This window comes from Pseudogymnoascus destructans (assembly GCF_001641265.1).
Source record: "Pseudogymnoascus destructans isolate 20631-21 unplaced genomic scaffold scaffold_6, whole genome shotgun sequence".
In the NCBI taxonomy this organism is placed as follows: domain Eukaryota; kingdom Fungi; phylum Ascomycota; class Leotiomycetes; order Thelebolales; family Thelebolaceae; genus Pseudogymnoascus; species Pseudogymnoascus destructans.
In genome coordinates this window covers 769,203-796,606 of record NW_020167525.1, presented here as the reverse complement: position 1 = coordinate 796,606, position 27,404 = coordinate 769,203, and the positions used below count along the sequence as shown (strand labels likewise).

Below are 27,404 nucleotides of genomic sequence, written 5' to 3'. Positions count from 1 at the left end.
TTTCGCTAAAATTTCCCACACTTCGAGCTTCGAGACAAAACATCGAAAACCCGGCCGACGACGACGACGACGCACGCGCAACCTCATCGACAACCCCCTCACAACACATCAATCAACATGGCCGACGCAGCAAGAGGCGGAGCAGCAGCTCGTGGCGGTGGTTTCGGATCCCGTGGTGGTACGTTCAAGGCGCAATGTGCAGGGCAGGGACAGTTTGACTGACTTATATTTTTTTTGTACAGACCGTGGAGGAGACCGTGGACGTGGTGACCGCGGACGCGGACGCCGTGGTGCCCGCCGTGGCGCCAACAAGAACGAGGAGAAGGAGTGGCAGCCAGTTACCAAGCTGGGCCGTCTCGTCAAGGCTGGCAAGATCAAGTCCATGGAGGAGATCTACCTGCACTCTCTCCCGATCAAGGAGTACCAAATCGTGGACTTCTTCCTCCCCAAGCTCAAGGATGAGGTCATGAAGGTATGGATATCTGGAATGCTGCAGAGACTGCAGGATGAGACAAAATTGGGATCCAGACAGCTAACGTGCAACCCCTCTACAGATCAAGCCCGTCCAGAAGCAGACCCGTGCCGGACAGCGTACCCGCTTCAAGGCCATCGTCATCATTGGTGACTCCGAGGGCCACGTCGGACTCGGCATCAAGACCTCCAAGGAAGTCGCAACGGCCATCCGCGCCGCCATCATCATCGCCAAGCTCTCCGTCATCCCCGTCCGCCGCGGGTACTGGGGCTCCAACCTCGGTGCTCCCCACTCCCTCCCAACCAAGGAGTCCGGCAAGTGCGGTTCCGTCTCCGTCAGACTCATCCCCGCGCCCCGCGGTACCGGTCTCGTCGCCTCCCCCGCTGTCAAGCGTCTCCTACAACTTGCTGGTGTTGAGGATATCTACACCTCGTCCGCTGGCTCCACCAAGACCCTCGAGAACACCCTCAAGGCTACCTTCGTTGCCGTTGGCAACACCTACGGTTACTTGACCCCGGATCTGTGGAAGGACACTGCGCTCGTCCGTTCTCCTCTTGATGAGTTCGGAGATGTTCTGCGCGAGGGAAAGAGATACTAGATGTCTGCATTGGAGCAGTGATGCTTGAGGGTTTTCATATTTGATGGGCACCTTGCATTCGGTGCGCATATACTATAGCTGTGTCTGAAATGAACATTCTGCCAAAAAATATCCGTCCAAGGATTTATGTCCGTTTGTGAAGATGAGCGAGCTATTTGCCTGGAAGTAATCGAGTGAAGACAGGTGATGGCATATGATCACCTTGCAAATTAAACCCCAAAATGATTATCTGTGATATTGCATATTTAACTCCAGTAGGGAAACTAGATAAACTTCTGACTCGGCTCAGAAAACTAAAAATGTAGAACAGACGATCCCAGACATAACGGTAGGCTTGCATATCCGAAGTGACCTACATGGTAAAAAAACTCAACAAAAGATTGTACCCCCCTATCATCTCCATCTGATACTGTGTCTCAGGTTTCGTTCATCAATTCCTCTGCCTCAGGTTCATTCATCAGCGCCCCTGACTCAGATTTGTCGACCTGTGGCTCTGCAGCGTCTGTCTGTGCCCCTCCTTCCGTGCCTCTATCTCCTTCCGTGCCTCTAACTCCTTCCGTGCCTCTATCTCCGTCTGTGCGTCTCTCTCCGTCTGCGGCCCTATATCCATCTACGCCTCTGTCCCCGCCTGCTCGGCTCGTTCGGCCGGGTTTGTCTACAGCACCGTAGCCTGAGCCTCTGACTCTGGTTCCTTACCCTTCCCCCCTGCTGCCAGTTCTTTGGCCTTTGCCTCCGCCGCCGCCTTCGCCTTCTCCTCCGCCTCTCGAGCAGCCTTCTGCCTCAGAGTATAGGACCCCTCAGGCCCATATATCCCCTCAAACTTCTTATTCCCAACTACCCAACGTCAGCAACTAGCACAGAAATGAATGAGAGGAAAGAGGTAATACGTACGATCGCGAAGTTGCCCGTCAATTCTGTTACTTATAGCCTCTTCCTGCTTTGCCGTTTCGCCCAGGGGAAACACTGGCTCGCCTGGGATGAGCTTCCTCCGCTTCTGGGAGCGGCCGTCTGCAGGGTTGTCGGGCATTTGATTCCTAGCCCATTCGAGGTACATGTTCTCTTTGTCTACGTCGCCGATGTGTTGGATCGACGGGGTCCAGCGGTCGATGGAGAAGCACTCTTCGGTCAGGGGGTCACGCTTCCCAGTCCAGTCCCATATTGTCGTTGGGGAGGCGCGTGGTTCCCAGTTGCGGTTGCTCTCTTCGACGATCTCCTCCTGCAGGATTTTGAGGGCGAGTTCTTCAGTAAGCTCCCCCCTATCGACTTCCTTGACTAGAGGAGTAGCGATTTCAATAAGGCTGGGGCTGCCATTCGCGGCGTCAACCTCTTTCTCCCAGGCTCGGAGCCGCTCCGCTAGGTTCTTTGTGTGCTCAAGTACCACTAGTTCCATGTACTTGTCATCCGCGTGTGCAGCCTCAACTTGGGCTGAGATCTTCATGGTTGCGTTTGCGAGGCGCAGGCCGAGGTAGGCCCATTCGCTCAGTGTGACGCCGAGTGAGCCGACGCTCCATCTCCCGGAGCCAGCAGTAGCCCTATCCTCCGGGTGATTATTTGGATACGGCGCCCTCACTACATTCAGGGCCTTGTCGTACCTGCTTGATGTCAATTATAATCGTAGACGTGCAGCAATGTGATTTACCTGAGATTTCCATCCCCATGCATAAGTTCCAGCGTCCACATCATCTCATGATGGTCCAGATTAAGCGGCCCCTTTGAAGTTACTTTGTCAAGCAGATCACCTACCTTCACCGGTTCCTCAACCTCCTCGGGCCAAGTATCAGTGCTGCGGATAATACCGTTGACTCTAGCCACAAAAGTGAGATATGGTCCCCGGAGATTGGATGGCTTGGTTCGGTGAGTGGAGGGCTCTGTGAGAACACGAAGCTTTGCCATGTCGGCATAGGTGAAATCGTCTTCCATCAATATGGTGTTTGGCGGACTAGTAGTCTTGAAAATCGTCGTTATCATATGTGCAACTTGGTTGATAGAGAGTCGTGGAGCCAGCTTTTGCGTATATAGTAGATCACTACTGAGATCTATGAGCCTTTCCCGCATCTCTTCCCATTTCTTTAATAGCGCTGCCGGTGCTGGAGGTACCCAAGGCCCCTTAAAATTCCGCGGCAAAAGGTTGAATGCGAAGGCGTCGCCGCTGTTATGACGCTCTCTGACAGTCTGAGCTATCACGTCTTGACTCTCTCGATATCTAGCGACCTTTCTCGTGTACTCAAATGGATCTGGTTCTTTGGGCAGCTTTCTGCCGGTGTCTTCTTGCAAAGTTACATGTAGCTTTGCTTCTATTATAGGGGTATCCATCTCATAAGTCGGGAGGTCCGCAAGCTCAAAATTGATCAATCCGGGCTTGGGTTCCCACCCAGGAAGACCGAAGCGATTGTGGTGTCTAAGGAGGGGAGAATTGAATTCGAAAGGTGTGATTTTAGTTGCCTCTTCAATCCATCGATCATGGATCTTAATTTGGTCGAGTATTAAACTCAAGAGATTCTCGTCAATGAGTACAAAGATTTGCTTTCCAGTCTCCAGATCAGTGATGTAGTCCTTGATATCCCGGAGCTTTTCGGTGAAGTTTATGCAACGGTAGTAATCTTCGTCGGCCAAAAAATTGTAGATTTGTTGCAGGCGCTCATTGACGGGTGGTTGGGGTCTGCCGCGATACGTGCTGAGCCGTTGCTCTGTCTCCTGAGATGCCATTCTCGCTCCAAGAGCACTACCAGCGAGGTAGATTCCGGATTCCTTGTTATTGTTTCGGTGTTGGAGATTTGAAAACTATGTCTCAACGAGCAAAAGTATGATGTGCTTCAGGTATGTCTATATATGCCTTGCGTTTGACCTGGCTGTATCGCAAAGTGGTTTGTTCTGGAAACCAGGCTTGAGATCGACTTCGAAGGTTCTGTAGCACTCTCGTGAAGCATAGAGCACATATTCTGGGGGGCACTGGGGCATAAAAGGTCGGAAGCATAGGGTTTTCTTTGAAGTTCTTTCATGGCTTGATCGATTTCCGCCGCATTCCTGGCTGCAAGCGACGACAGAACAAAGGGGGCCTGAAGCGAAAGCAAAGAGCATCCTCAACATTCCCGGATTCGGCTTTAATACCAAAGTTGATAGTAAATTTTCAAAACAAATGATTGTTCAGCTATATAGAGCAAGCAAGCAGGTCTAGGAGAAGTAATGTTCCCGGTTTATTGAAAGAACATTTTGAAAAGTAAGATATGCAGACAATAAAGAACGAAGTGAAGCACGTGACAAACCAGAGGAAGGGAAGAGGGTGTTATGAGTAGCTGAACATGATAAAATGGAGATAGAGACCTCCAAGGCCTGCCTTTTTTGGCCTCGCTCATGGGCTTGTCTTCCCGGTGATATCCGCGATGCTATGGATTGAACCTAAGTATCTTGAGAGACAACGGCGCCCATGTTCGGACAATCTGTAAAATCTCCTTATGCACTCACCTACTGTATGTGCTTCCTTTCCTCACTCTGGTGGCTGTGATACTATGCATCGAACCCCAGGCATCGAACCCAACTATCCAGAGCACAGTGCCGCCCACCCTCGTATAACGTCATAAAAGATTGATCTTCTCGCCGCCATTATGCAGGCGTCCAACGAGCGCGGTGTTGGACAAGTCTGGGCATGTGCTCCACATTCCAAAGCGCACTCGATGCCAGCTCAGAACCCCATCTGCTTGGGTGGGCCGCCTCCTTGGCCGCCACTCAACATCGAAAGTTGATAATGGGGACTGAGGGCGAAAAGTGAAAAGACGTGTCGGATTGGTCAATGGATGGCGACCGATGTCTGGTGAAAAGCGCGTAAATACGTCATGCATCGCGCGATTCCAGTACGCAAGAACTTAAGACCTGCGTAAAACCATAAAGAGCGGGGTAGACAGGGGGAAGGGTCTTGCTCTGGGTGAAGGCTATGCTCAGTATTGTGGAGAATATTGGGCGTTTCCCCTCATATATCGCGCCGAATGTGTCTTGCAGGATTCAAAGGACCCATCGTGGGACCCATAGACATCACCAAGCCAATCTTCAGATGGGGAAAGCGAAAACTAAAACGCTCTAATGTGTGGACGACGAGACGTGTTGGGTTCGTGTCTTGGTCGCGTCTGTCGCGTTCCGCGTCTGAAGGGCCGAATATACTTGACACTGTTCCCAGCCTTGTGGATTTCGGGACCAATCGCAACGACGACATTGACCCCATCTTACCTGGCACAATTGAGCTCATTCGGTGTAGGCACTCTACCTAGTCTCCGGCGAGATGTAAGAAATCGACGTACTTTGTCACCTGCGAACTAGAAAAAAGGCGCGGCAGAGAGGAGAGGGGGAAAAGAGAAAAGAGGAAAAGAGGAGCTGACGGACTGATGTACGGGTTCAACATCTCTTTAATTTGCACATTTGCCCATTTGCACATTTGCCCATTTGCACATTTGCCCATTTGCACATTTCCCCATTTGCCCATTTGCACATTTGCCCATTTGCACATTTGCCCATTTGCCCATTTGCCCATTTGCCCATTTGCCCATTTGCCCATTCGGTATTAACTGACCCGCGAGATTGTCAGAGTTCCCCACAATTCAGCTTCTTGTTCTATCTTATTTCCGTACTCAGCGTTAGAGGCGGAGCCACCGATGCTGATTGATTCTCCACACAGGCACAAGCACGAGTACCTCCGAGCCAGGCAATGCTCTCCACTCCATGTACAGCATGACAGACCGGACAATTTATTCTTCAATTGGTAAAGGATTAAGGGAACAAGTCGACGGTTCTACTATTAAAACAGAGCTGGTCACGATATCTTTCTCCAAAAAAAAAAAAAGGCCAATTGAGCTTCTGGTGTGCGGAGCCGCAAATCCAATTCTCTCCAAGGAGCTCCCGCCCCTCAATTTATACTAACATGGTATAGCATCCTTGGCCTTGGCCTCAGGACAGGCCCCCTCGTTGGACTCGACGTTGCCAGCTGAAACAAAAGATACGCGATCCCGATCGGGCCGCCTTATGTATAGCCTGCATGAGCGCCAACGTGGAGGTTTGGCTCAGCTGGAGAGTTGTCGCGGTTTATTGGTGGCTCGGTGCGGATTTGGCTGACGCGACTGCATGTGCTGACAGACTTGGGGCCGCGCCTGCCAATTGTGTCGTAATACAAAGACCCACAGAGGAGGCCATCATCAAAAGAGAATAATGAGCGACAGCCTGAGATGCCGTTCATGTCATTATGTGGTTAAATCTATAGTGGTCGAATGTTGGTGAGGACCTCGGACCTCTTCCCTTCGTCCCCCAAGCGCCGTCATTGCGGACAAAAAAAACCCTGGTGCCAACAAGAGGGAAAAAAGGGTAATAAAAGGGCCAGCTATGAATGATCCAATTTTGGAAGCGGAGACTAGGGACGCCATCCAGTGTACGCCTCCCATGGTTTGCTTGGGGCCCTGGGAGACAGGGCGGACGAAGCGAGGCGACACGAACACCGACGATGCAGAGGGCCAATTTGCGAAGACGTGGCTGTTGTATAGCATGGAATTTTCTGTTAAGCTTCAAATAAACAAATGGCCTAGATCTAGATCTAGGTCTAGATTGCTAGAATGGGGTACTAAGCGCAAATGAACGATAGCACACTCTCAGCAACTCTCTCTAAGTTATGTTGAGCACCTTCCCTGCCTTCCAAGGTTTGTTTCCCATACAGTCTCAGGGGGACCAGTACCGTTCCATTGCCATACCTTGCTCCGCAGCAAATCCCGCGATGCTCCCGCCAGGCACAGGAATTCAAATAACACGGCCGTCTCCTCTCCTCATAGGCTCCCTGATGAAAGTGACACAGCGTCTGTCAATTCCCCCTTTCCAGGAAATCAGCCGCGGGAGAGATAATTACAAGGAAGCATATTACTACTTGGCAGTAGCACAGAGCACAGTGAGCTGCAGCAGCAACATTGCATAGCTATCATTTCACTTGCAATATCGAAGTTTGATCGCATGACAAGATTCTATCATTTTCATGGGCAAAAGCCAACAGCAAGTTACGTCCGGGCGAAGGACGGCCTCTCCGCCCACAACCCATCACTGTGCCGTCGCATGTCTTGTAACCGAGCCATACTGTAATCTCTTAAAGTCGGGTTTTGGAGAGAGAGAGAGTGGGAGCTAGCGCTTCGACCAGACCAGGAAGGGCCATGTACGGATTGTACGTACTCCGAACACTACTGACGGATCCCAGCATCTTCATATTACCGTGTCGTGGGATATCCATGAAGAGATTGGCCACCAAGACAACCGCGTTGAGTTGTGGGCGAGACTTCTCGAAACAACAACCACAACACCGTGACATCCACAACACCGTGACACGGCGGACATGGCAGACATGGCAGACATGGCAGACATGGCAGACCGGTAAAACAGAAGTTCATCTGTCATGGGTTACAGTGTGTGCAGCTATCCACGGACCAGTTGCCTACTTCCAACGGTATAGTGGTCAAAGAGTGGGAGAAGAGTTAGACATGCTGTCTCCGATGAGCCGATAGAGTCGATAGAGTCGATAGAGTTGGCTCGATAGGGCAAACGGCGGTGCTGGTCGATGCAGCTCCATCTTCCGAGTGTCAAGACACGGGCCACGGAGACTTGCTGCCCCGTGGCCGTGTCTTGACAATCTATTGAGCCTCGGTGAACCTGCTGTCTCATGAGATGTGAGCCTGTGTGAAATGTAAGTTGGTGGAACGGGTGGGATGGGACATGGCCATGGCCAAAGAACCTTGAATTGCGTGGTGAGACAGACATGTCAATGCCTGTATGCCTGTATGCCTGCCAAAGGAGTACTCTAGTCCATTTTTGTCCATCTTGAGCCTTTGCAGGGCTACATCTCATCTCCTATTGCAACGATTGGAACAGCTTGACACAATTCTGCGATTCTGATGTTCCGTTTTCCCCCTTGCGTCATGATGGGCTCTCACTCACCCAATAGAGTTGTGGCCTCTTGGGCTGGACGTTGTTGTCGCGACAGTGCACCAGTGGACGAGTGGGCCAACAGTAGAACGAGTCGACGACAGCAAGGTATGGTGGGCAGGTAGTACCTATTTTCTGGTGCTATGTAGACGGAGACGCCCGTAGCTGCCCGTAGCTGACCGTAGCTGACCAAGACCAGGGAGGAGACCAGGGAGGAGACCAGGAAGGAGACCACCAAACTACCCACTGTCACTTTTCCCACAAAACCACCACCACCACCATCACCACACCACCACCACCACCACCACCAATCTCTCCGACTGTGTTCCCTCCTCACTCCCTCTCCCCCTTCCATCCTACATCCTACATCCTCCATCCTCCCTCCTCCTCCCTCATCCTCCTCTCCTCCTCCCTCTTTAATCCTCATCCTATCCCTCTTCTCCTCCTCGACACATCTCTCCTTCAATTGTTGAAATAGGGAGAAGAAAGGAGATCCACCCCCCCCCCCCCCTGGGACCTTGTCAAGCTCGTGACGTCGGACTCGGGAAAGCCAGAAACGAGTGGTCCAGCCAGCAGCACCTTCGCTTTAGCTGCAATCCCACCAAATTCTACTCTCCTCCTGTTCTGGTTCATCGAGTATAGAGTCAAGACTACGATAAGAATACGTTATTGGGCCTTGATGTCTTGTGTCGTGTCCCGGTTGAGATAGAGACGGGTAGTAGGACGACCGCCGAACGAGAAAAAAAGGGTGCAGTCGAGCCGATTCTTGAAACCAAAACCCCGACTTCGAAAACCGAAGACTAGCTTGTTCGAAAGTTTGCTCTATTCTGTCCCTTCCAACATCCGCCCAGTTCTCTCAGTCTCGCTCGATAACGCGTCTACCTGTATTCTGTCATAGTTCCGCTCTTCGACTTCACGTTAAATTCACTCCAGTGGGTCATCCAGCCTCGCCTCGAGAACACACGGTTGAAGAATATTTCTGGCACCAAACCAATCCACGATTCTTCAATCCTTTCTTTGCTCGCTCCAATCTTTGGAATTACTGTATTTCTCGGTTTACCAACTGAAGGTTAGTTTACGTCTGCAAAGAATTCTTCTCCTCGTCCCCCGCCATCGTACATTGTGCTGATGCCCCGGTCCTTTGCATAGCCAATTTCATGCCGACGCTCGCCTATCCAGTTCATATTCTCCGCTCTATACGCAGCTCCACCACAAAATCTTGGAGACGTTAACTCGTTCTTCAAATTCTGTTTCATACTTCCGTCCAGGACAAACGCCTTCTCTTCTGCCGTTCGTTTGCAACGCATCAAGAGAGCCGTCTTGTTGCTACATCCCCTCCATTGGACTTCGTGTGAACAACCCCTCGACAAATCAATTTCACAGGTATGCTGCTGCTGTCTTGCTGTCCTCCTCCCAGAGTTGCATCCCACCTTGCACATATCACTCTGGAAAACTTCACTCCAATTGAGCCATGCTTCTTGACATCTTGTCTTACACAGTTTACCTTCCCGAACCCCTCGGAGATGAACACTTCACTAACCCGTGTACCTGCATAGATCCCGTCTTCGAATTTACTATAAGCGTCACCGTGACACCTTTGAGCGAGTCCGATTTCGATCTCCAAAAAACAATTTCTTCCTCTTGTCGGCTTCTTCAATAGCCATTCACTCTTTAATTCCTTCTCGTCTTCAGTTTATACAGTCTAATATCTCCTTTCGCCAACTACAGTACAGCTCATTAACTTGATCTGTATTCACATTCCTTTACTATACAACCATACCATTCACACGTTCATACCGAACATCAGTTCTTGAAGGTCCTGGAGATCTTGACAAAGTCCAATCATTTGAACCAACTCAATCCACTACCTTCCTCAGAGACCTTTTTACCTTTCACACCTACCACACATCGCCAGGCTCGTGGCCCTACCACCCACCATGGCTTACATCAACATGGCTCCTCACCAACCATGCGATAGCTACTTTGTCGAAACCGAGGATACTACGTGCGTCATCTCTAACGCAGAACGCCTTCAGTATGAGTCCATTATCAAGAGGCAACGACAGGAACGCATTGCAGATGAGCTCTCTCAGGAAGTCCGTGCCGAGTACCTGCCAGAAATCGTCGATCATATGGCAGCCATGGAGGTAAGACATTCTTGATATATGTGGCCTAGTATATCATATTGACTCTTGCAGAAACAAACTCTCCCAGACGTTGCTTCGATCGATATCCAAGAAGAGATCAAATGGTTCATGCGGCCGTACCTCGTTGACTTCTTAATTGAAGGTCATACGTTCTTCCAACTCCTTCCCGAGACCATGTTCCTCGCCATGAACCTCCTCGATAGATACTGCTCCCGTCGTGTCGTCTACAAACGCCACTACCAACTCGTCGGCTGTGCCGCCCTGCTCATCGCTGCCAAGTATGGTGACCGCAAGGACAGGGTGCCGCTGATCAGGGAACTCAAGAGCATGTGCTCCATGCTATACGACGAAGAGATGTTCACCCAGATGGAGTGGCACGTACTCAACACCCTCGACTGGGTCATTGGACATCCTACCGTGGATAGCTTCCTTCAACTTGCACTTTCCAACGCTGCTGAGGAGGACATCGAGCTGGAGCACATGGCTTGGTACATCTGCGAGATTGCCCTGTATCACAGAGACTTCGTTTCCACGAAGCCCTCCGTTATGGCGCGAGCTTCGCTGACCCTTGCCCGTGCCATCCTTGGCCGTCGGGAAGTCGTCTACGCGGATTGGGGCCATGATGACAACATCACTCTAGTGGCGTTGTCTCAGCAGCTGGAGCAGCCGTCGAAGATCCTCGCCAAGAAATACTCTTCACCTTACATGTCTAGTGCTTCGGCTGTTCTCGAGAAATTCATGGAGCACCAGGCCGCCATTGCCCGCCGTCCATCTCCACCAACTCCTCCAAACGACTTCTACCACAAGTCGGTCGACAACAACGACCACATCTACAACACTCCACAAAAGCCTTCCAACAACCCAACGATGGCCAATGGTTATATCACGCCGCCGATCACTCCTGAGGGCGATTACAACCTAGCAGTAGGCAACAACTCGTACCAAGGACACCCGCAAAGACGTCCGATCACACCGACGCCAGTCAGCAACGACGTATACCACCATCGCCACCAACAACAACAACAACAGTACCACCACTATCAACACATCTGATCATTGACAGCATGGCTGGTAGCTGAGCGTCTCCCGGTATAATGGCTGCAAGGCAACTTACGGCATCGACTATGCGAGACAGCCTTTCCTATGTAACACAACCACGTATATAAGGCATCAGTGGCATAAGCGAATCTTTTCCAAGTCTACGGCATTAGCGATTTACTACTCGTCTCGTTTTGTCATTTCAAGCGGTTATCATATCTTCTGCTTTTTTTATACTACTCAATACCTCATACCCCCAATATTCCCGGAAACAAACAACAACAAAATCAAGGGTTATAAAAAGCCATTTGGGTGCGCATTATCGCACACAACGGCAGCATGGGCTGGGAAAGAAGGAAGTTAATTTGGGCTTCTTCTTTCTTAGGTCTTTCCGATAAAAAATGTTTTTGTGCTTATTCGAAGAGCGAAAGACCAAAAGAGTTGAGTGGGGCAGCAAGCAGTTGGTTGGGAAGTAAAGAGAGGAGGGAAGTGGTAAAGGCCGGAAGAGCTATTAAGCTATAAAACCTTCTTCTGCGAGCAGAGAGGGTGTGGGGGGAGTTCCCAAGACTTTTTTAAAGAGAGGGCGATATATCTGGAATAATGAAAGATATTACCATCTAACTTGCATGACTTCTTGATGTGATCGTGATGTTTCTTTGTTTCCTGACTTACTCCATCCACGCATGTCCCAGTTTGCTGTAGATAAAATTTCAAAACAAATAAATAATCACTTATCACCAAAAATGCACAAACACATCGTCATCTGCCTCGCATCTCAACTCGGTGATTTTAACTCCTCGGCATCTCGCATCTCCTCATCAAACCAAAACCCCTCCCACAGTTTCCAACCCACCACCAACCTCCCACATAGCACACCACAAAATAGCAGAAGCCATCCAATTCCCAACAACCCACCTCACCACCAACCCACAGGCACAATCATATTATCCACGAAACAGCCCAAATCTCGGCGTTTACGCCCCGTGCGGGGATGATTCCCTCGGCGGCTGAGCTGAGCCTCGCGAACACGCCGCCGCGAAGCCATCACAGCCCACCATCGCCAACGGCTTACACCAGCGGTGGTGGGGTGGTCGAGGGAGAGCAAACCCGCGTCAGGACCGCGCCGCGCCCCGCAGGTAAGCTTCCATTTCTTCTCTTCAACTGGGGCTGGATGGAGTCTGCTGGGTAGAGTGGAGGGGTCAGTCTTGTCTATCTCCACTGAGGCAAAAATTTGCGCGATATCGTATGTATGTATGCAGGCAGCTCGGGGACTAAGAGAGGGGATATTCGAAAAATGGTGGGGGTGGAGGAGAGAGGTTTCGTCGGTAGGTACGCGGGTTTGTGAATGCGGACGCGACGGTTTCCACACGGACGCCGCTGGCTGGCTGGCGTTTAGTTTGCCAAGAACGGGTCGGGGTTGTGGCGCATGTGTGTGTGTGTGTGTGTGGGACCGCGATCTGGGGGGCGTTTTTTTGCTTGTCTTGACGACGTGCGGTGAGGTGGTCGTGTGTGTGATTTCGTAAATCAAGAGTTTGGGGAGTTGTGAGAAGTGGGAAGTGATGGTGATGTTGTAAGGCGAGTCGGCGTGACGATGGATGGATGAGCGTAACGTGCGTCGTCGCGCCGACACGGAAATAACAGGGAAAATCACGGAAAACGAGCAACTTGTTTGCGATGTCAACGCTGAAGTTAATCCTGTGATTTTTTTACTCAAAAAGGGCAAAAGACTAGACTGGGTATTCAAAGACTTCCGCAGACAACAATAGCAAAGATAAATTAAAAATACAGCAGGATTATGCCTGCTAATGAAAGTTGTGACTCTCGCAAGAGACAAATGCTTTGATGAGTGAGAACTGGTCACCGCACAACGTGAACGCACACAGCAGCAGACCAAGAACGTAGTAGAAAGACAGTCTGTACTCGAAAATATGGCCAAGAAAGAGGCGCTTTATATTCGACGCATTCTGATAATTATTAAAACAAAACAGAGCCCAATTGATGAATCCTTGTGACAAATAAAACTTCCCACAGCAAGCGTCTTTCGGAATTTTACATGATCTTTTCAAATCCGTCAATCCTAAAAAAACGACGGAGCCAATGTTCCATTCCTTCCATACAAGAAGGGCTTCTTGATTGCCTCTCTCGCACGCACGCAAAAACACGTAGTTGCCAACCAACACCGTTTAGACGATCTCGCGCTCGGTCTTGGGGACGCGTGCCTCGCGGCCCTTGTCGGACCAGGGGAAGTGGGCGACGGGGATGACGAAGAAGGAGTTGCTGGGAGGGATATTAGTATAAACTCCTTGCTATACAATATCAGTAGAATCAAGGGATAGACATACCTAGTATCGGCAATACCAGCAAGGGCGTTGTACCAAGCGAAAAACGCAGCGAGCAATCCAAACACACCTCCCGCCTTGATGCATCCCACCTGCGTAATCTTTGGCTTTCCAACACCAGCATCCTGCAATTGCAAGTGACCAATAGTGAGGAAGAGGAAAGCAAGATCCAGCGTGAAGAACAGCAGGAAGAAAGCCACGGTCGAGCGAAGCGTGCAGATCAGGAGGATGCTGGTGAAGATGAACCAGCCGGCGAGGTAGAAGCCAATGGCGTGGTTGAAGTCGTCCTTATTCTTGTAGGCGTCTCCGATGGCGAAGCCGCCGGGGGTCAGGATGATGGCGAAGGAGATCCAGAAGCCACCGTAGGAGGAGAGCGCGGTGGCTCCGAAGGTGTTGCCGACGGCCATTTCCCTGGGGTGGATGGTTAGCTGCATGCAGGCTTGTGTGACCGGGACGGGATCGGGAGGATGGGTATGGATTCGAAAGGTATGCGCCCGAAAGTACGCATCATACAGGCGTGCGCCTGTATGCGCCCGAGGATGACGAAAGGGGATAAAAATAAAAATAAACCGCAAAGGTCACATACCACATGCCCGCGAGCAATTGCACGAGTCCACCATAACCAAAAGCAAGAGCAATAATGAAGTTCGGCGCGGTAACACCCTCCGTCTGGAGGTTGATCAAGGAGAGGACAAAAGTAGTGAGGGCGAAAGCCGACAGGCCCAGCGGCGCAGGGTTGGCGAACTTGCGGTGCGAGATCTCCTTGTACAGACCGGGCTGGAACTCACCACCGAAGGCAGGGAGACGGACGGACTCGCCGGTGTGCGAGCGCGCGAGCGGGTTTCCGCCATAGTCGTAGGCGCGGACCTCGTTGAGGCCGTTGGAGGAGGTGGTGGTGTTGACGGCGTTGATGATGCCTTTGTCGTCGACCGCTACGGGGTCGGCGGGGACGGTGGACATGATGGTGGTGGTGGTGGGTGGTTTGTTCTTGTCTTTGAAGATGATTAATGAGGAATAAACAAGGGTTTTCGTGCAGGAAGCGGGAGGGGGAGAAGGTGAGAAGGACAAAGAACGAGGAGAGGTCACTGGGTGTTTTTGGGGGTTGAGGGGGCAAGAAATATACAAATTTATGGGAAACGATATAATCGGGGGTGGAGGTAGGGGGGTTGGAGGTAGGGGGGTGGAGGTAGGGGGGTGGAGGTGGGGGGGCCGAGGGGGAGGGGAGGGGGGGAGGGGCGAGGGGGGGAGGGGGCGAGGGGGGGAGGGGGCGAGGGGGGGAGGGGGCGAGGGGGGGAGGGGGCGAGGGGGGGAGGGAGGGTGGATTTCCTGGGGTTGCATGGGTGTGGGTGTGGGGTGGATGGATGGGGATGGGGGTGGATGGATTGGGATGGGGGTGGATGGATGGGGATGGGGATGGGAATGGGGATGGGGATGGGGTGGATGGATGGGGGTGGATGGATTGGGATGGGGGTGGATGGATGGGGATGGGGGTGGATGGATTGGGATGGGGGTGGGGATGGGGATTAAGTTAGGTTACTCCATTCAGGTCTAGTTGGGAATAGTGGAATTGTTCTGTCTTAGGTCCAGATCGTAAGGCGCCAAGGCCAACAAATATATCGAGGCAGAGGACGAACGGAGCAGCCGGTTAGAAGACAGAAGGGACAAAAGAGCCACCCACGACCAGAAATGTCGTGATGCAAATCAGGGGCCTCTCATTGCTTCCCCCATCCCACCTACCCACAACCTACACACCCTTTTCGTTTGAATTGATTCGTTTGAATTGGATGAAGCAACACACCAATCAAGCTGAAACGTGACACCATCCCTCCCTAGCATCTACAAACCGAAACCTCGACGTGTGCGCTCCCATAGAATCTGTCCTGTGCGTGCCGACCAACCCCGACGACCCCGACGACCCCGACGACCCCGACGACCCCGACGACCCTGGTGCAGTGTCGCTGAACCTGCCCAGCTCACTCGCTGGATGTATGTGTACTGTACTCGGTACGTATGCAACGATCGATGTGATTGATGATGATGCGACTCCGCACGGGCAGGACGGAGTGAGCTGAAGCATCAGCTCCCCCAATATCGACATGGGCATGACCAGCCAGCCAGCCAGCCAGCACCCCCGCACGACCTCGGTGAGACGGGAGGGGGTTAGAGGACGGAAGACATTTCGCGGGATAAATGGGGTCGTATTGTTTGGCGATGTCTGTGGGATTTGAGCGCCGCGATGTTGTCTGTGGGATTTGAGCGCCGCGATGTCTGTGGGATTAGTAACCCATGCATAACCTCAGGGTCCCGACATAGGTATGTAAGCTAAGAGATCAGGGTTTAAGGCTAAACTACCCTAGGAATACTTAGGACGAAAGGGTTTAAGGCTAAACTACCCTAGAAATAAGTATTTCCTAGGGTAGTTTAGCCTTAAACCCTTTCGTCGGGACCCTGGTTATGTATGGGTTGTGTATGGTAAGAGATCAGGGTTTAAGGCTAAACTACCCTAGGAATAGTCATCGTACTATCCACGCATCCACGCATCCACGCATCCATCCACACGCAAATCCATCCGCACGGACATCATACCCCACCAAAATCCAGGACCAGACCACCAAACCACCAAGTTAGAAAATCACAAATAATTCAATTACTACTGTACCAATTCATCCAAATCACTATCATACAGCTCTTCTTCGCTCTCTCTATCTATTTCCTCAATTGTAGCTTTGTTTATAAGTTGTGGTGTTGTTCTAGGCCTCTGTGAAGCTGTTGTTGTTACTGCTTCTGCTTCTTGTAATGGTGGGTGCACCAGATGTGAGAATCTAGCCACCCAAGGAAGGGATGATTTTACCAAGACAACACACTGTCTTAGGAAACAGAGCCAAAGGGTTGTAGCTTAGACTATTCCACAGTGCAGCAATCAGGTGTATGATGTATTGGAGTGGTTTAGACAAGTTGTAACAAATGTTGAGTCTGAGAACTCAGGGATATCAGAGGTTAGCACCTCACTGACTTTTCAGAAACAAGGAGTAACAAGATCAATGCTTGGAATCTTGGAAAAGACGTGGAAGTATGTGAGATGTCATACTGACATTCGTTGCACTCAGTTTGCTATCAAACTCGAGAGCAAACTTAGAAATCCCCTCCTCAAACCTACAAGTCACTATACATATTTTGGCTTATCACACCAACAACAAGAGCAATACTACTCAACGATTGCTACAACCCTCTATGATTCATTACACGTCATCGCTCCTTAGTTACCCACAAGATTGGTTAAGTTACGACATAATTTGTCTATAGGGGTACTCTGACCTTGGACCTCCTTTCACTTCCTATAGGCTAGGAACCTAGGAGATGGTTCTATGGGATTCTCTTACATCGACTACAGTTACCAAGCCTGGTTAGTCATGGAAAGTCTTGGAAAATGAGAGAACTACACTCCTTTAGCATAAATAGGATTGCCCTTTCCTTAAGAAAGGGCAAGCAGACAATACAGTAAATCGACTATCACATACTTCCACGTCTTTTCCAAGCTTCCAAGCATTGATCTTGTTACTCCTTGTTTCTGAAAAGTCAGTGAGGTGCTAACCTCTGACTTATCCCTGAGTTCTCAGACTCAACATTTGTTACAACTTGTCTAAACCACTCCACTACATCATACACCTGATTGCTGCATTGTGGAATAGTCTAAGCTACAACCCTTTGGCTCTTTTCCCTAAGACAGTGTGTTGTCTTAGTAAAATCATCCCTTCCTTGGGTGGCTAGATTCTCACATCTGGTGCACCCACCATTACACGTAGATGGCCGTAACAGAACAGAAACACCCTCAAAAGTAGACATTAGAGGCTAAGAAGTAGTATAGGACGTACGTCTAATTGATTCCAACTAAAACCTCAGGATATACTACATTCTGGGTAGTATTATTATCTCCTTCAGGGAGTAGGACCTGTAGTCCAGCTACAGAGGTCGTCCGTGACATTGCAACGTAAAACTGCCCATGACTAAACATAGCTGCCCCTAGATCAACACCTACATGCTTAAACGACTGGCCTTGAGACTTATTAATAGTCATAGCAAAGCATAAGCGGACGGGAAATTGTTTACAGGAAAACTCTACATGCTAAGCCTATAGAAGTAGGAAATGGGGCTAGAACCTAACGTAGCCAATGCCGAATTTCGACAAATGATAGCCAATCAATCGGTCTTGGCCTTTTATAATGTAGTATAGTATAGATTAGGGATGCGGTGGAGGCGGGGTTTGTGAGGGAGGGCTAGAAGGATATTTTGGTTGAGGCGACGAGGGCGGAGGAGTGTGGGACGAGGTTGAGGGAGTATGCGGTTAGTGATGGGAGGTTGGATCTGGAGTGGGGGGCGCAGTAGAGGTTTTGTAAGGGGTGATGTTGTGGATGAGATATTTTGGGTTTGAGCTCGTTTTGGAGATGGTGGTTGAATAGATAGTATGTGGTCAGCAACTCAGCTCAGAAGGTAATATTAGTCGCTACTCAAATCTTTTCATATACTGGTGTATCCCATGGGGTAGATGCCTCCCCCAAAGCGCCATAATTTCAAACCCCCTCCAATGTAAAACACCGAGATATGTAATTCTCCCCAATACTACACCCAAGATACCACCCCCGCAACAATCATGCCTTCTTAAACTCCGCCGCAACACCCTCCACCTCCTCCTTAAAACTCCCCACAAAATCTCCCTTCGTCCTCTTCGGAGTCCATCCAAGCTGACGACTAAGCACAGCACGAGACCGCGCGCTATTCTGATGTCAGCACTATCCAGAACAAAATCCAATCACATCAAAAACTCACTTGGATCCAAACCCTAGTTCAGCGTACTGTTTTTCACCGCCCGTCCACAAGGACACAACTATGCGAAAGATGGCTTAGCTCTGTGTTCTAACCAAGTGCCAAGATGAGCAAGAGAGAGTAAGTAACCGTTCAGCGGTTCTCACTCAATGGTCTGTATGGAGTTGAGCTCAAGACTATAGTGTATCACGAGTTTGTATCCTGTAGGTCTACAAGGGACTTATATGTTGCACCCCTTTACCTGCCGTAACCAAGAGTGTTGGGCAAGAACTATCGAGCAACTATATAAAGTCAACAGATTCCCCTCCAACGACAAGATCAATTGCCCTCCTCTTCACTAGCAAATTACCCTCTTCTTCTGATACATTGCCAGCAAGCCTCACCTCTCATCACCCAATGCAGCACCGCTAGCAAGCTTCACATCCTATCACCCACCGCACCACCGCCAGCGAGCCTCACACACCCTCACAGTAACACCAATCCCACCCTCCCCACCATGTCCCAACCAATCACCGAAATCGTCCAAGTCAAATTCAAATCCAACATCTCCATCGAAGACCAAATGCCCGAATTCACCCGCCTCCTAGAGCGCCAACTCGGCTTCCTGCAGCTCGCCTGGGGACGCTGGGTTGAGTCACCGGACAACGTCCAGATGCTCTTGAGTACACCCCCCCACCCCTCTTTCCCGAGCTGAGGCCCGGTCCTTGTGCAACGTGCCGAATTGTGTGACTGACGCACCGTCCAGATTGGGATACCATCGAGTCGCACCATCGGTTCGAGAAGTCAGGAGCCGACTATGCGGCACTGGGGGTGATTGTGAAGTCTCTGGTTGCGGAACCGCCAGTGGTGTATCATGTTAATTTCAAGTCTGATAATGGATTGACCATTTCGGCGGCTTCGGCTGCTTAGGATATGGTGCCGTGGATTGTAAATAGGGGCACAGTGGGTTTTAGCCCGCTCTGGTTCTACAAGGAATCAACATCCGCAACTTCAAACTAAACAGAGAATGACTTTTATTTGAAGATCCATCTATCAAAATCCACAATGCCACCCTCCACTAACTCACCAACCCCTACGCCTTCCTAACCCGAATAACCACCTCCTTCTTCCCAATCGCCGTCGTCGTCCCCCCAAATGCCAACGGCGCCAACGCACAATGATTCATAATCCACCTCGCCGCGATTCCCACATCATGACACGGCGCCGACGTTTCCCCGCCCATAAGCCCATTATACCCTGTGATCGCTACATCCCCCTTCGTCACGAAGACCACGCTTTCTTGTCCGACGACGCAGGGCGTGTTGCCGAGAGAGATGAGGTAGTTTATTCCCAAGAGGATGTTGGAACGGGTTAGTTGGACGGTGCTGCAGGTGTTTAGGTCCGCGCGGGTGGTGAGATTGAGGGAATTGAGGCTGGGGGGGTTGGTGGAGTCTGCTACGGGAGCACTGATGAGGGTTGTGGCGAAAGCGAGGAGGGCGAAAGAGTGGGTGGATAGCTTGGCCATTTTAGAATCGAGATTGAGTTGTTTTAGGGGTTGTTTTTAAGGGAGTTTGAGCGTGGAGTTGGGAGTTTTTGGAAAGAGAGCTGGCTGTATAAAGTTGATGTGAGACTGGGAGAATAGCTGGAGGAAGTATTCGGCTTTATGGAGGTGATATGATAATGAGAGCTTCTGGAAAAACTTCTTCTTCTCACATCGGAGAAGACAAACTTTATATAAGATAGTTCTGGAGAAGGGTTGCACGAGCATCGACCCAGCGAGGAAGTAAGGGCCGCATCACCCCTATCACCACTTCTCCAACGCTCCTCCTTGCCTACACCTACCCCCTTACCTAATTATTCCCGCCTCATCCGCAATCCTGATCATCCGGAGTTGATTACTAAGTAAGTAAATACCCTTTTGAAAATAACCAAAGACAAACGTCCGCGCCGGCGGAACCTCATTTTCCGACGATTTTGCATGTTGATATGAGTACACATGGCCTCTCAAGACTACCCATGGCTACAGCTTTCAACCTGGACTCAACGAGAAGAACTAGCTTTCGACAGCAGCAACAACTCTCAAGTCGGAAGTCCCTCCGAATCCCCTTCGACAACAGTCTTTTCACCGACGCACTCACCACCTATCCCTCTCCCAACACATCCCCCGCCCCCCCCCCAAACAACCCCACCGCCCAAAATCCCAATCCCCAGCACCCCTCCCACCGCCGGCGCCGCACGGTCGGGTCCCCTCGCTCCGAATCCTCCACCTCCCAGGACACCTCCCATGGACCCATCTCAGTATGTATCCCCGTCCCCTCATTCCTTGCCATCCCTCCCCTCCCCCCATCCAATCACACAAACTAACCCACCCCCGCAGCAACGCCTCAAATCCCAAAACCGCACCTCCCAACGCGCCTTCCGCTACCACCGCACCGAGCGCTTCCTCGCCCTCCAATCCCGCGTCGCAGATCTCGAGAAGCAACTCGACGCCGCGAAAGTGGTGAATCAGCTATTAGCGCAGATGAGCAGGTTGAGATCACTCGAGGAGTTAAGGGACAGCATGGGGGGTGGAGGTGTATTGAGGAGCGGTAGAGAGGGAGAGAGGGAGACGGGCGAGGCGGCGAGTGAACCGCCTGCTTGTGAGGAGGGGGGTGGATTTCAGACGTGTGAGTTGCCGTTGCTGGGGGTGGGGGAGTATTGGGATGCGATGGTGGGCCGGGAGGGGGGGTTTGAGGAGGATGATGGGGTGGATTGGCAGGCGGTGGGGTTGGGGGAAGGGTCGCTTTCGGAGGCGTCGCCGTTTGGGCGGGTGCTGGATTGGGGGTGGGCGTGAGTGACGGTATTGGAGGGGTTGGTTTTTGATTGATGCTTGGGTTGCGTTGGAGTCTGGCGAAGATGAGAAGTGGGAGACTGAAGACCTCGGTGGTGATAAAGGATTTGATTCAATATTTAAAATAGATGTTGAGCTCATATAAGCTTAAGTTATATAGCCATACTTACTTAACTTGCTTTCCAACGCTTCAGCCATATTGCCTATAACCTACTTAGCAGCTCCAACACCTGCACTAAACTCCCCATCAAAGCAAGCCCCCCACTTTGAGTCTCCACCGTCCTGCCCCTACCACTATCATTTGGGTCTGCTGCCGCCGTATTTTCAACCAGGCTCATTCCTTGTTCCGACACAAGCGGGTTGCCTGACAGGCGCCACGCCTTGTTCAGCGGGATTCCTTTATTCCTCACGTCCGCAGCCCCTGAAGGCTGCACAGGCGTGCTCTCAGCCTTTAATGCAGCCGCAGTTGCCCCGGCATTCCACCAACCACCATACTTCCCATTCGAATTGCGCGTGCTATAAGCCGCTTGCGCATTATGCAAGATCCACGGCTGGTACCCGTTGCAGACCTCCTGATGGGCCTGAGCCTGCGCCTCTGTGCCATTGAAGATAACAGTCTCCTTCCTGCTAAGCGCGATTGGCTGGCAGAACAGTGTGAGATGGTGGAAGAAGATCCCCTTGAAGTTCTGACTGTCCTGACTGCAGCTGCCGTCGGCGTCGCAGGTTTCTTGCAGGATGCCGTTGCTGCCAAGGCCGGACCAGGTGTTTGTTTGCTCGGTTGGGGAGACCCAGCCTGTAGCTGCGATAACGTCCTTTATGAGAGTGTAGCCGTCGGAGAGATAGTCTGTGCTGCCTGTCGCATCCCATAGGCCGCGAAGTCCTGAGAGGATGACGCCTTGGTTGTAGGTGTAGACGCTCTCATCTCGTGAATCGCATTTCCCGGTCCCGATGTTGTCTGGGCTAGTCCAACCAGTGATGTGAAATCCATCTGTATACAGCCCCTGTGAATTCTTCATGTTGCTCGTTGAGAGCCATTTGTACTCTTCGATGGCAGCATTAAGATACCTCTCATCGTGTGCTGGCATTTGGGCGAGTGCCTCAGAAGGATCATAGGCTTTCCCAGGCTCCGAGTAAGGGCTTCGATTGTCGTCTCCTGGGAAATAAAGATACATGGAAATACTGGCTGAGAGGTAAAGCTCGTTGGTGATGGCGTTTTTATACGGCGTGAGTGTATCAGTCCAGACCATCCCGCCACCGCACAACTTGGTGTCGTATCCCTTCGAAGCCAGATCCCAGAAAATACGAGAACGATGCGCAAAGTCTCCAAGATGTTGCTGGCCGTCGAACGTCGAGTCAATACTGGAGTATACATTGATGAACTTGATGGCTTCCAACCATTCCAGAACTACCCATTCCTGATCATCGAATTTCTGTGCTCGTAGCGATTCCACATTTTCGCCGCCGTAAAAGGAAACAATTTGTGAGAAATATTTGCTGATATCACCGCTGTAAGTACCTGCATCATACATGGCCATTTCAGTCAGGGCTGCAGAGACGTGCGTGCTGGTCACCGCTGAAGTCCAGTCAATCCCCGTTGGCCAAGTATTGGAGCTCCAATATTGAGACTGCATAACATCGAGGGCATCGACCATGGCTGGAAATGCTTCTCCAAGGGTCTCTAGGTCCCGAGACACGAGCTTTGTCCCTCCATTTCTAACATTTGGACTGAAAGGTTGAGGGAGCGCCAACGCTGTGTCAAGCACGGCAATGAGTGGGGCAATTAATGTCAAGCTTCTGGGATGAGGCATCTTGTATTATGTCTTCTTAACAATGAAGAGAGCAAGAATTGGAGGGTCTGACAAAACGAAAAGCTTAAAGAGGACCTACCATAGTCTTATAAACAGAAGCCCCTGGAACCTTCCAAGTAGCTCTGGCTGACTGGGACCTTAGCAGAGACAAAATATAACCTTACCCCGCGACAGCAACTAGCTGCCGTAGTATGGATCATCACTATGAATGAGTTGGATGACCACCCTATCAACTGACGACCTTCTGGATCAGGAGTATCAGAAGGATTCCCCACGCCCGCTCGCATGCCGAACACCCACACAGTCGTAAAAAGCCGGGAGTAGTAGGGCCGTTGCGAGGCCGTTGCGAGCTTTGACGAGCCAAAAACGTACCTGATCCTGGACCTTGATCGTGTCATCTTATAGCGTCCCCCGCTTGATCCTTCGCCCATATCCTTGATCGTCCGCATTGATTTTGGATGCATCCTCAACATACATTTGTATATTTTCAAGATTCAAGAGACGCGTCCAAAACAAGTTTAAACTTTGGTGGGACATCAAAACCCACCGAGGTTGGTTGAAACCACACTGTTGTGCTACGTGACCTATGCCAGGGGTAATGTGACTAACGACGTGACTACCCATCTACAATAACGATCATCAGGAACGATACGGCAGAAACAACAAACCCTGGTTCGGGGAGCTCAGAGCTCAGATATTGGCTTTGGATATGCGCTCTGTGGAAACTGTGCCGCCTAGGGTAACTGGCATGAATACAGTAAATACTTCCACGATTACGAGACAGGGCGCCCATGTTGGACACAACCCCCACAACTCCACACAGGTTCAAGCCATGCGAGTGTTGTACATTTGAACCCCGCGCATGGCCCGACTGTGACGCTAAGCTGGCCATAAGTCCGTGTATAGGAGGTGTCCGTATTGCGAAGCAAAACTGTCCGATGCCTCAAAGCTTCGGAGGGACTTGATAGCGAGTATAGCACATGAAGCGCAAAACTTCACCATTCAGTTGATGTTGACCCTGAAATACTCGCTCAGTCGCCTGCATTTCGGTACGTCTCGCGTCTATCCCTATCTCCTTCTCCATCGTAGGCCCTTAATAATTATGGCAGACGCTGCAGATGGGCTATCAGGAATAGTTGGCCAGACTGGCCGGAAGATATTTGCTATATTCCCAAACAGTCAGCATAACACCTCTCTATTTAGGTCGACTGGAAACATCGAGGCAAAGCTTGAAGCCATAGGCGACCTTCTCGAAGGCGGTGTCACCTTCACCATCACCGCACAGGATATGATATAGGGTGTGCCTCATCGATTATTTCAGCTTCTGTAGCAGGTGCGTTTTCTATAATCGCCGAAGCAGCCTCTGAGTTAGAAACACGCTGCTGCTGGTCTGGTAACTCTGGATTTTCCGAGTTGCTAGACGGTTGATCATTAGGTGTATTGGTATCTTCAGCTCTATTCTCTTCCGCTCGGAGAACAAGTGTCGCAAACTGAATCGTGTGCCGCTGTAGCAATGAAATTTCCAAGTAAGGGGTAACGATATCTAGTTCTTCAATGCCAAATTCTCTCTCGACTTCCTCCTCAGCTTCCTCGTCGTCCCCAGCATTTTTCGAGAGAACGATAATGGCTAACTTCGGCAGGCTCAAGTGAGAGCGAGACGAGCCCTGGGTCTATAGATTGCAATTCATCTTCTTCGCTATTCCTGTTGCCATTTGGAATTATCCGTAGACTTAAAGGCTGGCCTCCTTGAGGTGCTTTGAGAGGATTCCCCGTCAAAAGGCGGCTTTCTCTTTGCATGAGGCGAGAAACATTTTGATGTACACGGTTTCCGTTCTGCACCTCTTCTGATGCTATGTTCTGAAGCTGGAGTCGCAATGAAATTCTATTGTGAGGTTAGAACTATAGTTAAATAGAAGTACTCGGTATTTCTTACTGAATATCCCTTGGCCTATTTGAAGTAACGCCCTCGGAGTAGTTGACCGTGCCTATGACAAAGTACTCCTTAGGGCTTCCAAAGGCTCCACATGTGTAGCAAATTTAGATTTCTCAAATACCCAAAGTATTCGGAGTATAAACCGCTTTTGAGCACTAACGGCCGAAGCTTCTTGAGAAGCTTATTGCTATCGTCCAGTATAGCAAAGCGTAATCAGGCCATCAGCAATCGTCTTTGCCTGGGGCGAAATTGGGTCCTTCGTCACCAAAGCATCACTCAGACTTGTAAGAACTTGAGCAAGTGAGCTAGCGTTTGAAGCAAAGGTGCGTACTTCTACTCATGCTGTTCCGATGGCGCCTGCGATGCTGTATAATGCGATAGGGAGTTTTGCGGCACCACCGGCGACGCCGAGCATTAAACCGATTTGTGCCATAGATTATACAAAGACAGATAATTAGAGAAGTTCGGTAAAAGAGAGATACATATATGTCCTATGTAGTAGCGATCACTTTCTAAGCGCCTCACCTTCCTATATGCAAGGCTAGCACAGCCACTACCAGGGTTTAACAACGGAGGTGCAGGAACCAACAACGTGCTCGCTACCTTATGGCTATGTAAAAACGAGCGCCAGCAAACCTACCCAAGGCCGGGAAATTCTTCTGTGAATATAAGTCGAATATTGTCATATTATTTGCTCGAGTATTTTCAAATGTACCAAAACGCCACTCAAAACCCATACACCCTCTCATCTTTCATCGGCCCCCTCCCATCATCTCTCATAACTCATAACTCATAACTCATAACCATGCTCACGCACACATAGAGGCAGCTAAAAAATGCGCAGCTAAACCTTCTCTTTCATCCAGCCCAGTCGCTTTCCAAGGAAACTCACTCCGCCCACTGCCGCAGTGATCCCGGTGAACACGATCAATCCGCCATATCCAGTTCCATACCCTAGACTGGCCTTGCCTTGCCACGGCCTAGAGCTGAGCAGTGCTTCACTCAGTGGCCCAGAAGCCACAGCTCCAATACCCCTCCCAGCGGACAAAATCCCAAGCAGTATGCCAACATCCGTCGTTTCATCGAGGCCTTTCACTGCCTTGACGATGCCGGAAATGGTGGTGACAAACCCTCCAGCGAATAAACCATACAAGATGCTAAATACAATCAGCAACGGGAGGGCATCTGAGAACCCCCAAAACAGGAAGACGGAGAGCACAGCGCCAACAGTGCTGATGATAACCACAGTCGTCACGTGGAAGCGGTCGATCAGCATCCCCAGTAAGATCGTACTCGGCACAGACGCTGCGTTTACGAGGGCAACAAGAAGCGTGCCGATTGATGGGCTGTAGCCAAGAGAACGTGCAAAAGTCGGCAAGTAGATGCTCGGGATGAAGTACCCCAGGCTTTCCATGGTAAGGCCCATTTGGAGGAGCCAAAACGTTTTGGTTCGGAGGAATCCTAAGCCCTGGCGAACTGGCTGCGAAGCCTGGGAAGGTGGTATCCGTGCCCGTAGGAAGTAAATCAGTGGTGCTGATATGACAGTGATGACCACGGCCCATATCCTGAGCGCGTTGCGGAAACCGTATGCATGCAGAAGCCAGTTGATGGTGAAAGGGATGCATAGGCCGGCAGCGCCCGAGCCACCCTTTGACAAGTGTTAGGGGATGTGTCAGAAACAGAAGGAAGCTCTGACTTACCCACATAATCCCAAACGCTAACCCCTTCCTCTCAATGAACCAACCGTCTACGAATACTAGAGCTGGGTAGTATACGACTGATCCACCAAGAGCGAACAAAACTCCCTGGGTGAGGAGCAGGTGGTTCACATTGTTGGCAAAGGAGGCAGCGATTAATGCTGTCGCCATGAGAGGTAGCCCAACCCATTTTGAGTGGTCAGCAAGTTTGGGCCAGGTCTTATATGCGGGAAAAAGTAGTAGGCCAGCCATATACATGATTCCCTGGAGACTATGTTAAAAAGTATGACATTATAATAAGCAGGCAACTCACAGTAGACGTTGTGCTGATGGAAGCGATGTTAGTTGCACCGGCGAAGGGTTCATGAGTGCTATAGTAGTCCTGGAACACCCCAAATGAGAATGAGAACCCTGATGTAACAATTTAGCATTTATAAGATAATCTGAGACATAAAAAAAGGATTCTGAACCAACCCCATACGAGAGCCTCGATAACAGTGCTAGCTGCTAGAAACAACCAAGCATCTTTGCCTCGATCTGCCGTTCGCGGGGTAATTACCAGCGCGGCCTGCTCCTCTTCCCTAGGAGCATTCCCGCTTTCTACGTGCCGCTCACGCAGTTCACCCATAGCAATATCGCTGGAAGAATTCATCTATGCAAATTTATTACTCCCTTCACCACTTTTGGAATATTTCAATTATAAAGTGTCGGTGTCGGTGTCGATGTCGGCCCATAGCGTACGGTGCCTGAATCGGGACTCGGGGGAAAGTCGGTGGGTTGGATGGATGACTAAGCGATTATTTTTG

The 27,404-nt window shown here is 50.6% G+C and overlaps 10 protein-coding genes across 10 annotated transcripts; 5 read left to right on the top strand and 5 right to left on the bottom strand.

Moving 5' to 3' along the window:
* Nucleotides 1–42: 42 nt before the first annotated feature.
* Nucleotides 43–1,290, top strand: RPS2 (40S ribosomal protein). Its single transcript, XM_024467053.1, has 3 exons — nt 43–178; nt 243–472; nt 555–1,290. Exons 1-3 carry the CDS (start codon nt 118–120, stop codon nt 1,068–1,070), a joined length of 807 nt encoding a protein of 268 aa, XP_024325927.1. The 5' UTR covers nt 43–117; the 3' UTR covers nt 1,071–1,290.
* VC83_03404 (uncharacterized protein) lies at nt 1,286–5,483 on the bottom strand. The gene is made up of 3 exons (XM_024467052.1): nt 2,710–5,483; nt 1,962–2,662; nt 1,286–1,904 (listed from the first exon to the last, which is right to left on the bottom strand). The coding sequence occupies exons 1-3, from the start codon at nt 3,774–3,776 to the stop codon at nt 1,726–1,728; spliced, it is 1,947 nt and encodes a 648-aa protein (XP_024325926.1). The 5' UTR covers nt 3,777–5,483; the 3' UTR covers nt 1,286–1,725.
* A 3,572-nt stretch (nt 5,484–9,055) lies between these two features.
* VC83_03403 (uncharacterized protein) lies at nt 9,056–11,804 on the top strand. Its single transcript, XM_024467051.1, has 3 exons — nt 9,056–9,389; nt 9,563–10,153; nt 10,205–11,804. Exons 2-3 carry the CDS (start codon nt 9,944–9,946, stop codon nt 11,204–11,206), a joined length of 1,212 nt encoding a protein of 403 aa, XP_024325764.1. The 5' UTR covers nt 9,056–9,389; nt 9,563–9,943; the 3' UTR covers nt 11,207–11,804.
* Nucleotides 11,805–11,874: 70 nt separating this feature from the next.
* VC83_03402 (uncharacterized protein) lies at nt 11,875–12,186 on the top strand (the record flags this gene model as incomplete). The annotated part of the gene is made up of 1 exon (XM_024467050.1): nt 11,875–12,186. One exon carries the CDS (start codon nt 11,875–11,877, stop codon nt 12,184–12,186), a length of 312 nt encoding a protein of 103 aa, XP_024325925.1.
* Nucleotides 12,187–12,759: 573 nt separating this feature from the next.
* VC83_03401 (uncharacterized protein) lies at nt 12,760–14,647 on the bottom strand. The gene is made up of 3 exons (XM_024467049.1): nt 14,117–14,647; nt 13,534–13,941; nt 12,760–13,468 (listed from the first exon to the last, which is right to left on the bottom strand). The coding sequence occupies exons 1-3, from the start codon at nt 14,488–14,490 to the stop codon at nt 13,375–13,377; spliced, it is 876 nt and encodes a 291-aa protein (XP_024325763.1). The 5' UTR covers nt 14,491–14,647; the 3' UTR covers nt 12,760–13,374.
* Nucleotides 14,648–18,678: 4,031 nt separating this feature from the next.
* VC83_03400 (uncharacterized protein) lies at nt 18,679–19,356 on the top strand. The gene is made up of 2 exons (XM_024467048.1): nt 18,679–19,013; nt 19,097–19,356. Exons 1-2 carry the CDS (start codon nt 18,848–18,850, stop codon nt 19,258–19,260), a joined length of 330 nt encoding a protein of 109 aa, XP_024325843.1. The 5' UTR covers nt 18,679–18,847; the 3' UTR covers nt 19,261–19,356.
* Nucleotides 19,357–19,423: 67 nt separating this feature from the next.
* VC83_03399 (uncharacterized protein) lies at nt 19,424–20,194 on the bottom strand (the record flags this gene model as incomplete). Its single annotated transcript, XM_024467047.1, has 1 exon — nt 19,424–20,194. Exon 1 carries the CDS (start codon nt 19,853–19,855, stop codon nt 19,424–19,426), a length of 432 nt encoding a protein of 143 aa, XP_024325937.1. The 5' UTR covers nt 19,856–20,194.
* Nucleotides 20,195–20,258: 64 nt separating this feature from the next.
* VC83_03398 (uncharacterized protein) lies at nt 20,259–21,342 on the top strand. Its single transcript, XM_024467046.1, has 2 exons — nt 20,259–20,628; nt 20,708–21,342. The coding sequence occupies exons 1-2, from the start codon at nt 20,317–20,319 to the stop codon at nt 21,161–21,163; spliced, it is 768 nt and encodes a 255-aa protein (XP_024325936.1). The 5' UTR covers nt 20,259–20,316; the 3' UTR covers nt 21,164–21,342.
* On the bottom strand, nt 21,343–23,166 carry VC83_03397 (uncharacterized protein). Its single transcript, XM_024467045.1, has one exon. The coding sequence runs from the start codon at nt 22,966–22,968 to the stop codon at nt 21,364–21,366; it is 1,605 nt and encodes a 534-aa protein (XP_024325945.1). The 5' UTR covers nt 22,969–23,166; the 3' UTR covers nt 21,343–21,363.
* A 2,296-nt stretch (nt 23,167–25,462) lies between these two features.
* Nucleotides 25,463–27,323, bottom strand: VC83_03396 (uncharacterized protein). The gene is made up of 4 exons (XM_024467044.1): nt 27,073–27,323; nt 26,912–27,009; nt 26,602–26,862; nt 25,463–26,549 (listed from the first exon to the last, which is right to left on the bottom strand). The coding sequence occupies exons 1-4, from the start codon at nt 27,248–27,250 to the stop codon at nt 25,746–25,748; spliced, it is 1,341 nt and encodes a 446-aa protein (XP_024325944.1). The 5' UTR covers nt 27,251–27,323; the 3' UTR covers nt 25,463–25,745.
* Between the last annotated feature and the right edge of the window lie 81 nt (nt 27,324–27,404).